This window comes from Pituophis catenifer, unplaced genomic scaffold, assembly GCF_029215685.1.
Source record: "Pituophis catenifer annectens isolate HBS135680 unplaced genomic scaffold, rPitCat1.0.hap2 SCAF_1, whole genome shotgun sequence".
Taxonomy (NCBI): Eukaryota; Metazoa; Chordata; class Lepidosauria; order Squamata; family Colubridae; genus Pituophis; species Pituophis catenifer.
In genome coordinates this window covers 101,969,477-101,982,547 of record NW_027256881.1, presented here as the reverse complement: position 1 = coordinate 101,982,547, position 13,071 = coordinate 101,969,477, and the positions used below count along the sequence as shown (strand labels likewise).

General features: G+C 37.9%; 1 protein-coding gene across 1 annotated transcript in view; it reads left to right on the top strand.

The window, feature by feature from the left end:
• The window catches only part of SOBP (sine oculis binding protein homolog), a 138,530-nt gene that overhangs the window by 118,238 nt on the left and 7,221 nt on the right, over window positions 1–13,071 (top strand). The window contains exon 6 of the mRNA XM_070953601.1: window positions 2,941–4,904. Within this exon, the coding sequence (XP_070809702.1) occupies window positions 2,941–4,902 (1,962 nt within the window). The 3' untranslated portion in view covers window positions 4,903–4,904. The remainder of the gene's footprint in view (window positions 1–2,940; window positions 4,905–13,071) is intronic.

Genomic DNA, 13,071 nt, shown 5'->3' with positions numbered 1-13,071 from the left:
TTAATACTTCCTAAACTTTCCTTTTCTCCTGGAATCAGTGAGTTTTCTGACTACCTCCATACCTATTAAATAAATGTGTTATTTAATTGTAGGAGTTTGCTGTCCCACCAATCTCCCTCCCTAGTTAAAAATATTGTACAATTTAAAAAAAAAAAAGTTTGCTCTAAAATTGAGCAAGGAGCAGTAGTGGGTTTCAATTTAGGCTGCTGATGGTTTGCTCGTGCGTGCGCACGCAAGACGCTTCTGCGCATCCGGCGGGTGGGTAGAGCCTCCTGCCACCACCGCTAGCGGTTCGCTCAATCCGGGACGAACCGCAAGCAACCCACCACTGGCAAGGATCACTTAGATTTTATGTTAAAACATGAGTTTCAGAACAGCTAACAAAGGGGTAAATTGACTGGATTCACTTTGGATATGGAAAAATAGTGAGATGAAAGCATCAAAAATGGCATTGGATATTCAAAAGTGGCTGGCCAACTGTAAAGTTGCTTTAATTGACAACAGAAAAAGAATCGGTTTGGGAACACAATTCTTCAAGCAATACAACATGGAAAAATAATTATCAATGTTGTAAACCTAATTCATATGAGGTTGAGGTCTGAACCTGTTTATCTCCTGTAACACCAAGATAATTTAAACTAAGGAATTACTTGCTCTTGATGCCACCGATTGCTCAGATGTGTTTTCATACACACTACAACAAGCTGATTCTAAAGAGACATATGCTAGAATATTGTGACTTGTTACAAGGAGTAAACATCAATGACCACCCTGGATGAGGATTTATAGGAAAAATGCCCACTGAACTAATTTAAGTCAAAAAGGCTTTATTCATATGGGTTGTTTTCTGGCTTTTATTGAAATGCCAGTGAGATGTTCAACAAATGTGCAAGCTTTAATCAATTTAAGTGTTATCACTGAAAAAATCAAGAATTGACTACGACTAGTCAAATGCCCAGCATATGTTGTTTTCAATTTGTTTATATGGCAAATGGATATTAAAACTACATTATTTACTTTAATGCTATCTTTTTGTTATGGCATCATTTTGTGTATGTTTAAGATAAGGTTTTCCAGTTCTGAATACTGTGCAAAGGTGTACAAAGGACAGTGCATTCATATACTTTTATCTCAATATACGTATCATAGATAGCAGGTGAAAAAAATCTTTGTAATATTATTAGAATGGAATGAATGACAAAAACCGAGATTGTCACTGTGTATAAAATCTGTAAAAAAGGCACCGAAAATTCTGACATCTGTTGATCTGTTTATAGCTGTGGAAAGATTATTCATTTTAATTCTTGTTTAAAATGCCATATGAAGGAAAAGGCATTTGTGCAAACAAGAGTCATATTTGCATTGTAGATCATGTCTCTGCCATCTGTGAGAGCTGTTGGTGTTACAGTATTAATGTGTTAATGAAATCATAATAATTTCTCTAAAGTAATGGATTCTGAAACCTAGAATGTCTATTTTTTGAACTTTGGTTTCTAGTGGTTTACAACTGGGAAAACCTTTCACAGCTTAATTAGTTCTGGAACCATAATTTATTTTTTTTAAAAAATTGGCAGCATCTTTACTCCACCAAATAGTAGGACAGAAAATAACTTGTATTTGGTACAGAAAGACTAGCATCATAATAAGAGGTTTTGTCTTATTTTTTGGTTATATCAATTTTTGTCTGCCAAAAGTATATTCAAAAATGACTAGTTTAAAAAGCATGGGCAAACAGCTTGGATAATCTTTCCAGCTTGTTAAAATATCACAGTTTCTGAATACTTGAAATTCATCCAGGTTTTATTATTATTTTGTACTTCATAATTAGAACTCAAATTTAATGCTATATGATGGTTTTGCTTTTTGGATGCAACGTAATACTATCCCACCATTGCTATTTATGGCACTTCACTAATTTAAAATGTCAGGTTGCATTCTTATACCATAGATGAGTTGCTTTCAGTTTTCAAAAATCATGAGGTCTTTTTCCAAGTGTTCCTTGATCTTACTTTTATAACTAGAGTTCCATTTTTCAGTCAAAATCCACATGACCAATTCAACTGTGCTTCTGAACCAAGGCCTATATAGTCATTGATCTTAAGCTTCTTAATGTTATATTAGACTCTGATTATGCTTTATAATAAAATCTCCAACATTTATATGAAGTTTCAAAGTACAATTCTATACATGTTTACTCAAAAGTCTCAATACGCTCAATGAAATTTACTTCCAGCTCATTTTATTTAATACTTTTAATATTTTTGAAGAAAGAGAGCGAATCCAAATAAAAATCACATGGATTATTACGTCTATGTTGTAGAATGTGGAGAGAAACCCTGAGCCTGCAGTCCTGTTTGTATTTTTTAGGCATTAAATCCTCTTGAATAGTTACCTTTGAGTAAACTAATATAGGGTAGTTTTTTCTTAGTTCATGGCATAGATAAGACCTGATGTGAGGATTTTCTGATTTATAGGACAGTCACTTTATATTTAGCAGTACTTCAATTCCACTAAATATATTACCTTATGTTTTAATGTAATGATTTTAAAAAATCTTTTTATAATCCTATTGCTTTTCCAGAACATCATTTAGATGTGAATGTAGATATAAACACACATACATGCACAATACTATTGTTTTCATTTACTAAAGGTTTTTAGCATTGTAGATGACAACTAGATTAAATATTATAAAAATAAATTATGTGAAGGCATGTGTGTCTGTATATATCTATATATTTACCTATATACATAACAATGTTAGATCAACTATATTTTGGGATCATGGCATGCAAGTTTCATGAAATATATTTTTTCTGGATAATTCAGATGTTTAAAAATCAGTTATCAAAAGTTAAAAAAATACTTTTAATGCAAATGACATTATAAAAAAGAAATCACTTTTTTCTTACCTGTTTTGATTTTGTTACTGTGTTGTAGGTGTGTGACTGGTGTAAGCACATAAGACACACAAAAGAGTATCTGGATTTTGGGGACGGGGAAAGAAGGCTTCAGTTCTGCAGTGCAAAATGTCTCAATCAGTACAAAATGGATATTTTCTACAAAGAGACACAGGCCAATCTTCCAGCTGGACTCTGCAGCACATTACATCCTCCAGTAGAAAATAAAGCAGAAGGCACTGGGGTGCAGCTGCTGACTCCAGATTCTTGGAATATATCGCTAGCAGATGCTCGGAGAAAGGCCCCATCCCCAGTGTCTGCAGCTGGCCAAATTCAAGGTCCTGGATCATCCACGTCTACCACTGCCTCTCCGTCTGATACTGCCAACTGCTCTGTCACTAAAATCCCAACACCGGTTCCCAAACCTATTCCCATCAATGAGAATCCAAATATTCCACCAGTTTCTGTTCAGCCACCTGCTAGTATTGTGCCTCCAATCGGTGTCCCACCTCGAAGTCCGCCCATGGTGATGACAAACCGTGGACCAGTTCCCTTGCCCATATTCATGGAGCAGCAAATTCTGCAGCAGATTCGTCCACCGTTTATTCGAGGGCCACCTCATCATGCCTCAAATCCAAATAGCCCTTTGTCCAATCCAATGATTCCTGGAATTGGCCCACCACCGGGTGGTCCTAGAAATATGGGACCCACTTCCAGCCCAATGCATAGGCCAATGCTGTCCCCTCATATCCATCCTCCAACAACTCCAACGATGCCTGGAAATCCTCCAGGCTTACTACCCCCTCCACCGCCAGGAGTTCCTTTGCCCAGCCTGCCTTTCCCTCCTGTAAGCATGATGCCAAATGGTCCTATGCCCATGCCACAGATGATGAACTTTGGTTTGCCATCTCTTGCCCCATTAGTGCCACCACCAACCCTCTTAGTGCCATATCCTGTTATCGTTCCGCTTCCTGTCCCAATCCCAATTCCAATCCCCATTCCTCACATCAATGATTCCAAGCCCCCAAATGGCTTCTCGAGCAACGGGGAAAGCTTCATTCCAAATACACCCAATGACACAACAGGGGCTAAGCCAACAAGTAACTCTGTGTCCCCCAGGAATTCTAAACAAGGCCCTTCCAAGCCTTCTGATTCATCACCAAGCTGCTCAGGCCAGTCCTTAAATCAAACCCAAGTGCATCAGCAGCACAGTAAAAATGAAGTTGTTGACTTGACTGTGAGATCGAGTAGTCCTGTGAACAACAAGTTTGGTTTTCCTACAGTACTACAGGGACCACAGGATGGTGTGATAGACTTAACTGTAGGTCACAGGTCTAGACTACACAATGTTATCCACAGGGCTTTGTATGCTGAAGTCAAAGTTGAACATGAAGCTAGCAGCGTTGTGAATCTGACTTCGGGTAGCTCAGATAAAAGGAACTGCAGTGACTGCAGGAAAAATTGCAGCCCCACCGAAACAAAGACATTATCGGGTGGTGATCCACCTCACTGTGGCTCCCTCCCAGTTGCCTCTGGCACTCCAGAAAATGCTGCAGCTGCAGCCTGCAATGTCATTGTGAATGGCACAAAAGGCCCCGAGGTTTCTAAGAACTCAGAAACACCCCAAGAGCAGAAAAAGACTCAGCTTCAACCCTGTTTGCTGGAGGAGCTGCCAGTGAGTGAGCTGGAATCCGTTAAGGAGAATAACTGTACATCAAACTGTCGCCGAGAAGGAGAGTCTGGTAAGAAGACGGGGGAAGAGTCTCTCTTTGGGGGAGACAAACAAGATCCCAACCTTAACAATCCGGCCGATGAGGATCATGCATATGCTTTGCGGATGCTACCCAAAGCAGGCTGCGTCATTCAGCCTGTACCCAGACCAGCGGACAAGACTGCTATTGGACCCTGCATTATTTCAACGCCAATTCTCAGTACAGGGCCAGAAGATCTAGAGCCACCACTGAAAAGGAGGTGTCTCCGAATTCGAAATCAGAATAAGTAAAGGTTCGTGCAATCCCTAAAGTCTTCTGTGTGAGTAGAATTGATGCCGATATTTTCAGGTAGGATGACATAAGAAGGTTGCCATTTGAGAAACAGTTGCAAAGGTTCAAGTTGTTCAACTCATTCCCTTAAATTCATTACATATGTCTTGTGTTTGTCATGCAACATTTTTGTACTTGTTTTACACACATCAGCAGTGTCTTGTTTCTTTATCTCATGGAATATTCTGTTACAACTCTGGCAAAGAAATGGTAGTGAGATCTATCTAGGCTAACGAAAAGGTCCTTTGCAATGTTAGTTTTTAAAACCAGGAAATCAACCTGGTCTCCAGGGCTAAAATCATCTGTAAAACGGCAATTTGGGACTTGTGGGTTTAATTAGCACCATACATTTTAAGATAATTTTAGGAAGAGCAATTCTAAAACTTGGAATTACATGAAATGTAAAAGCATGCTTTTTAACCTTTATCAAATACTTTCTGAAGCATACAATTTTCAGAGTAGGATTTAAATAAGACTTTCGTGACTTTTCACAAGCTTTGTTTGAATGGAGTTAAAAGTGCAGTTTCTGCTTACTAGCTTGAGTCTTAACTATTGAATCACACTGCTGTGGGTTCCCTTCTCCATAACATTGTCTATTTTCTCTGCCTTTAAAAAGCATGTCTATGCCAATATAATATGCACTTTTAATGATCTTGGCTAGGTACCTGGCGTACCAAAAAATAACCAAAAAATAACATTTCTTTAAAGAACACAAAAGAGCCTTTTTAAACATAGAATTGTCAAATGTATAATTGCCCGTTACATATTTGTATCAAAGCTGTTAATAGGGTGGATAATCTTGCTTGGGGCTCATACAGCCGTGGGGTGGGTTAGAACCTCGAGTACCCTTCTTTTAATTACTTTTAACATTGAACTTTAATCATCTTTGCCTATTTTTAATTTTATATACACATTTACGTTTTAATATTTTATTTGTACACCACCCAGAGGCCTTCTCTGAGGGAGCTGGGCAGTTTATAAATTTTTTAGTTAGTTAGTTAGTTAGTTAGTTAAATACATACATACATACATACATACATACATACATACATACATACATACTCATTCTGAAGGAATACCTAATATGAGAAATCTACACTGAGGTCCTGCTTTCTGTCTGTGCTTACAAAGCAGATACAGGCTTCTGACATTTCAATACACAGTGATGCTATACTGAAAGCTTTCCCTGTTAGCATCTACCCATAGCATGACCGATCCCTAGGAGCATTCTTTTTCTCTTCATGATATTGCCTTAATTTCACTCCATGAGTTGTTCTTACTTGTTCTAGGGTTAAAGTAGCACTTCTTCTTCAAGCAGGCAATATGTTGCAACAGCTGAGCAATGGAGGAGTGGTGAGGAAGGGAAAGCTGCTTAATAAAGCAGAAGAAAGATTGTAGGTCTAGTGTTTCAGGTACAAAATGCTTTTGATTGTAAGTTTATCACTCTTCTAAACTACTACCAGAATAATGCTATTCCAGAACAGGGCTTAAAACATTCGCTTTAAGGTGGGGGTCCCCAACCTGTGGGCCGCAGCCCATGAGTGGGCTGTGAGGGGATTGCAACCGGGCTGTAGAAACAGCTGGTGAGCACATACGTATGTGCAGCCTCACCCCATTTGCATGAGCGGCGGGCAAACACGTGTGCATGCTCAATTTTGCATGAGCAGTATGTGCGTACGCACACCGCTCACGCAAATGGAGCTGCAGGCGCACTTGCCAGCCACTCGCATAGAACCATCCCCTCTCCCACTCCCCCCCTGGCCAATCGCAAAGCCAGAAACGTTGGAGAACTCTGCTTTAAGGTAACCCCACAAAACACTTTTGTGAGACAGTGAGTTTTGACTAAGACAGACCAGAGTTGAACTGGCCACCTATCAAAATGTACCTTATCTGCCAGCCCCAACCCATAGGAAGGGAATGTTTTCTCACTGGCTGATTACATTCAGTGGATGGGCGGAAAACAAAGCCAGGGCAATCTACCAGTCTCTACTTTGTATAGCACCTTTGCTGACATCGTGCTATGGCCATAAAGAGTTGGGGGGGGTGGAAAAGGAGCACAATTTTTACACTGGAATAATTTTCTGCTGGCTCAATCAAGCACTGGTAACTAGGCACTTTAAATCAGCTGTGAGGAAGAACCCTGAGTTAACTTATGTATAATGCACTAGCCAGTTTGGAATACACACATTCCAACAGGCATTCCTACACATATACTAAGGATCTTTCCATGTAATTGTTTTTATACAATTAAGTATTTCTTGTCAACATTCTGCAAAGTATTCCGTTACCAATATTAACAAGTTTGCAGTACTTCAAAAAGTAGAACATTTTGTAGTTCAGGAAATGCCGTCATTCCTATAGATTTGGGCAATTGTTTCTGTTGTGATTGTTGAGTGTCATGTAGTTATTAAAATTCCATGGATTATTAAAGGTTAACAGATGTAATAATGATGAATGTTACTTAAGTGATATTTGCATCCTTGCCAATTAAAAAAAATAGGAATTTAATTCAGTCCCCTTTGAGAGAGAGATGGGCAGCTATATAATTTGAACAAACAAATAAATCAGTTGATGTTTTAACTAACAGTAAAGAATAACAAGCTACTATAAAGTAATTATTCCATTTTCTGCCTGGTTCTGCAACAAAAACAAAAAAGTGGGCACTACTGTCAATCAAATGCCTCATCTTCTAACATAAATTATTACATCTATTGGCTGTTCATACTGAAGCTAAGGTAGAGGAGAGAGAGTTTACTATCTTTGATTAGATCAGGGGTCAGCAACCTGTGGCTCTGGAGCCGCATGTGGCTCTTTCACCCCTCTGCTGCGGCTCCCTGTCACTCAAAATATGCATCACAACCGCCAATGTGCGATACCCACCAACATGCGATTTATTGAGCTTTTCAACCCCCAGTAGGCCAACCATGGATAAATCCAAGAAAAGAAAAGTTTCAGAAGAAAACAGAACATTTAATTCAACTACATATGCTAGTTTTGTGGCTGCTCAAGAAATAGTCAGGCACGGGAAGGGTTTTGTGGCTCCCGTTGTTTTCTTTTCTGTGGGAAATGGGTCCAAATGGCTCTTTGAATGTTTAAGGTTACTTGTCAAAGTATTCACTAAACAGGTGAGGTGGATAAATAATTACACTGATCCCATGTACAAGTAGTCCTCAATTTACAACAGTTCATTTAGTGACCCTTCAAAGTTACAATGGTACTGAGAGAAATGAGTTGTGGCCTTTTTCACACTCACAACCGTTGCAGCATCCCCATGGCCACATGATCAAAATTCATATGCTTGGCAACGGACTCATATTTATGACGGTTGCAGCATTCCAGGGTCATGTGATCACCTTTTACAACCTTCTGGCAAGCAAAGTCAATGGGGATGCCAGAGTCACTTAACAGCCCTCTTACTAACTTGACAACTGCAGTGATTCACTTAACAACTATGGCAAGAAAGGTCATAAAATAGGGCAAATTTTACTTAACAGCTGTCTCACTTAGGAACAGAAATTTTGGACTCAATTGTTATAAATGGAGGACTACCTGTACTAGTTTTCTAATCTAAACCCCCTTCACACTTCATCATTCAAGCCCTATTTGCAGAAGAAGGTTATATCGGATATATGAGGCAATAATGACACAGATGAAAATTAATCCCCTCTCCCATCCAATCCCATTTTTAATTCTGCAACTATATTACATGTCTCTCTGTATGAATATGTATTTTACACTACATTTAATCAAAAGTAATGCATATTAAGTATTAGGTTATTAATGTTAACACAATATTAATTTATGCTTGTTCCTGGGTAAATGTGTGTAGGATTAAGCATCTGCAGTATTTCTTCTAAAGTGAGCTTAATTCTTTACTATTCATGTAAGTACAATATGCCAGCATTCATTCATTCATTCAATTCATTCATTCATTCATTCATTCATTCATTCATTCATTCATTCATTCATTCAGTTAGTTAATTAGAGATAGATTTCTCAGGAAACATTATTAAATGATAATAATAAAACATAAAATTTTATGTTCTGCTAATTTTCTAATTTTATCTAATATTTTTATGTAGAGGGAGAAAAACAATATGCATAAATCCCCTGACACAAATGCTAAATTTTTAGAGGAATGTTTTCAAACTAATCGCCCTTGAAAGACCTACCCTCCATGATAAAAATAAATTTAAGAATGGCCTTAAAGCAGTGGTGGGTTCCTCCCGGTTTGGACCGGTTTGGCCGAGCCGGTAGCAGTGACGATATGATGTCACCGAACCGGTTCTCTTTGTTCGGGAGCTGGGCCCTCCCACCCACCCCCCGGGTTATTCTTACCTTTTATTTGGCCCGCCCCCAATTTTTCGCTGCCTCCCGAGTCCCAGCTGATCGGCTGGAAGGAAAAAAACTGTTTAAACTCTTGCCGCAGGGCTTCAAAGGGCCACCCTACAGCTGATCAGTGTTAAAAGGCAGTATGGTGGTAGATCAGTGTGCTCGAAAAACAAATGGGTAGACCAGGATGTTCCAAAAACAAATGGGTAGACTGGGATGTTCCAAAAACAAATGGGTATACCGGGATGCTCCAAAAACAAATGGGTATACCGGGACGCTCCAAAAACAAATGGGTAGACCGGGATGTTCCAAAAACAAATGGGTAGACCAGTACAGCTCTACAAGCAGTTAAAAGCCTGGTAGACCAGTACCTCTGCTAAATCCTAAAGAATTGTCACATGACTATCAAACCATCCCCACAAAATAAGCTATGCCCACAGAACCAGTAGTAAAAAATTTTAGAACCCACCCCTGCCTTTAAGCCAACTAAATTAGTAGGCAGCACTACTTCATTGAATGAGGAAGATATTCCAGATGAGGACATAATGCAGATTTGTATAAGAGAAGTATTACATTGTTGGTAATTTTTAGTCGCTTTCCAGTATGAATTCTAAAATTTACATTTTTCACAGCTCTATACACTTCTTTGTCACCTTCGTAAAGCTATTCATTATGGCGTCAAATCTTTTTTCTGGTTAGTTATAGAAAGAACAGATTTCATCACATTATATGTGAAATCAGTGCTTCAGTGTTAATCATTCTACACTTTCTTAAATTGAACTACGTTTGCCATTTCATTGATCAAAGAGACCCTTCTGAATCACTTCACAATCCCTTTTGGTTTTCACCAACTTGAATATTTTGTTATCATCAGCAAAATTGGCAACTCACAAGTTACTCTTAAATCAATAACAGTAACAAATAAAAGCACAAGTTGTTTTCATTTCTTAAAATAAGAGAAGTAAAGTCTATATATGCCACATAAGGAATTTTATATAATTAAACAAATAAAATTGATAGGAATGCATAACCTTAAATCCCACTCAAAAATTTCAAAAATTTCCCCTTTCAAAAATTTCTGATGAATTTCTCTTGGAATTTAACAGAAGCAAAGTGGGAATAAGTGTGTGAATTGTATTTTATTTTAAACTTTGCGTAACCAAATTTCATTTTTAATTTAGCCTTGTTATTGTTTTGGACTATGGCTTCTAGAAGGGCACTAGGATTCTAAGTGGGATTTTTTCCCCTAAAAAGGCTTCAAATCCTGTGCAAAATATCCCAGGAGTGGGCAATTCTTTGGTTATAAGCATATCATTTCCAACTGTGAGATCCTTCAGGGCAAATCCTTTTTTGCTTGGTGGTGGGACTTAATGCTAGTAGTGTGCTTTCAAAGACTTGTAGGGAGATATACATACATATATACATACACACATACATACATACATACATACATACATGGCTGTACTTTTAACCCTATAGAAGCCCCCAATTGGATTTTAACATGGTGGTCATAGGGCCAGTTTTGCCCCTTAAAAATACTCCCCAAACAAGATAGGCCTGAAAATGTTGGACTTGCTCACTCAACTGACACCCACAGGCCTCAGATATACCTCCAAGACAGAGAAAGATTGACCACCGCTGAGAAAATCTCCCCAAAGTTCACTCCCATTTGCTTCTTAGCCCTCACTGTCTCCTTCCAATAGCTCAGATCCCCAACCTGTGGGCCATAGCCCATTAGTCGGCCGTGAGGGGGTTACAACTAGATCATGGAAACGGCTGGTGAGCACATGCATGCATCCTCACTTGCGCAAGCAGCAGGCGAGCACGTGCATGACGCTCCATTTGAAGCATGCCCCTTGCTGGCCCACAAAGCCGGAAACATTGGAGAACTCTGCTGCAGTGGTAACAAATGCCATGACCAGCAACATTCCTTGACAGAACCTAGGTTCTGATTAACCATCCTGATTCCCATTTTTAATCTTGGCTCTATGTTAAATAATTCTATGCCCCAGCTTTCTACTTTTTTTCAACTCTGTGCCTTCCCTACATATTTCCTGAGAATCTTGCTTTTCAGACAGTTGCCGATTATGTTCCATTTCCATTCTTCATTTTCTCACATGAGCAATCTCCCTAGCACTTTTGTCTGTGGGATGTGGTCTAAAGTACTATGATGTTTCTCAAGTATTTCTTCTCTTACCACTTTTTCCTTCAAGCTTTGTCTTTTTGTCTCTATCTCATTTTACATCTGTCTTTTTTTAAAACTCTTTATCTTTCTTGACTTTCTTCCCACTTATCCATAATGTGACTTTTTTTCTAGTCACCTATTCTTTCCCTCACAGAAGCTAAAATAAAAATTTACAATTTAGAGCGATATCATGTATGTGCTTATTAAAATATAGGGGTTCCCCCCCTATTTTATATCAATAAACTCGGAACCATGACATTAAACCAACCCAATTTTGTCACTTTTATCAGGTCAGCCAGAATCTTTTAAACTCATATATATCTATGTTTTTCTTTTTTAATCTTTCTATTGCCCAGAGTCATCAAGAATTCAAGTTGTTTTGAGATTGGATAAATAAATAGTGTTCAATCTGCTTTTAAGTTTTTTTAATTAAACATATAATGAATCATTATATTTACTCAGGTAGCATGGAAAATGTATTAAACATTTAAATATTGTAGTTGTATAGTTGGGATAGATCAATACAGATGCTGAAAATAAAAATATTTGAGCATTCAAATATTTGGTCCCAGATGCTCCGTGGATCTGTGGTATTTGATTAACTTCATTTTGAAGTTTTGGTTAAAAGCTACTGCAACAGGGAGAAAGCAGCATGGGGAACAATCTACAGTATCTGTACTTGCAATGCCAATGTAAATTTTGTTGCCGTTCTATTTATGTTTATTTCTCATCTATTAGTCATATACAGACAATGCTTGTTTTGTCTTACTATTTCAAATCAAGTGCCCCTATGTAAACTGCTACTAATCCACAGACTATATAGATTGATATATATATATATATATATATATATATATATATATATATATATATATATATATATATATTATATTAATTTATGTACATAAAAGATAAGTTAAACAATTTATAAGAGAAATGTACTACTATCATTTTAATTTTTTTAACTTGTTTTGATATCTATACAATATTTTTTCCACGTTTTGCTCACTTTTTATGGCTAGAATCCTATTCAAATGTATTTAGTTCATTCTATTGAATTTGATGGGGTTTACTTCTGAGCAGATCTGTTTAGGATTAAAATAACTTTCCATTACAATCCATTGTGCCACTTACAGTGTGGTTTGTTTGATAATGGCTTAGAATGTTGTGTGAATTCTTATTACTTTTGAATTAAAATCCTGAGCAAGGAAAGTGTGCAAATCATTGCTATTGATCAGGTAGATGGGTAGGTAGATAGATAGGTAGGTAGGTAGGTAGGTAGGTGGGTAGGTAGGTAGAGAGATAGAGAGATAGATAAGAATGCAATATTGTTCTGTGAGCTCTAGTGTATAGTCATTCTGGCCTCAATGACCACAGGAGCATCTTCAGACACTGCTGGCTCCCTTGTCTAAGAAATGGAGATGATCACCCTAGAGTTGGACTTGCCTAGGTAGGAGAAAACTTTATCTTTTACTTTTTATAGACAGATGAAGACATTAGAAGACAGACAGGCAGATAGATAGATACCGTATGGGGCAGGAGAGCAGACTGAGCAAACATGAATGAAAGGTGAATTTCAGCAGACATCTGAGGCTTTTTTAATCATTATATA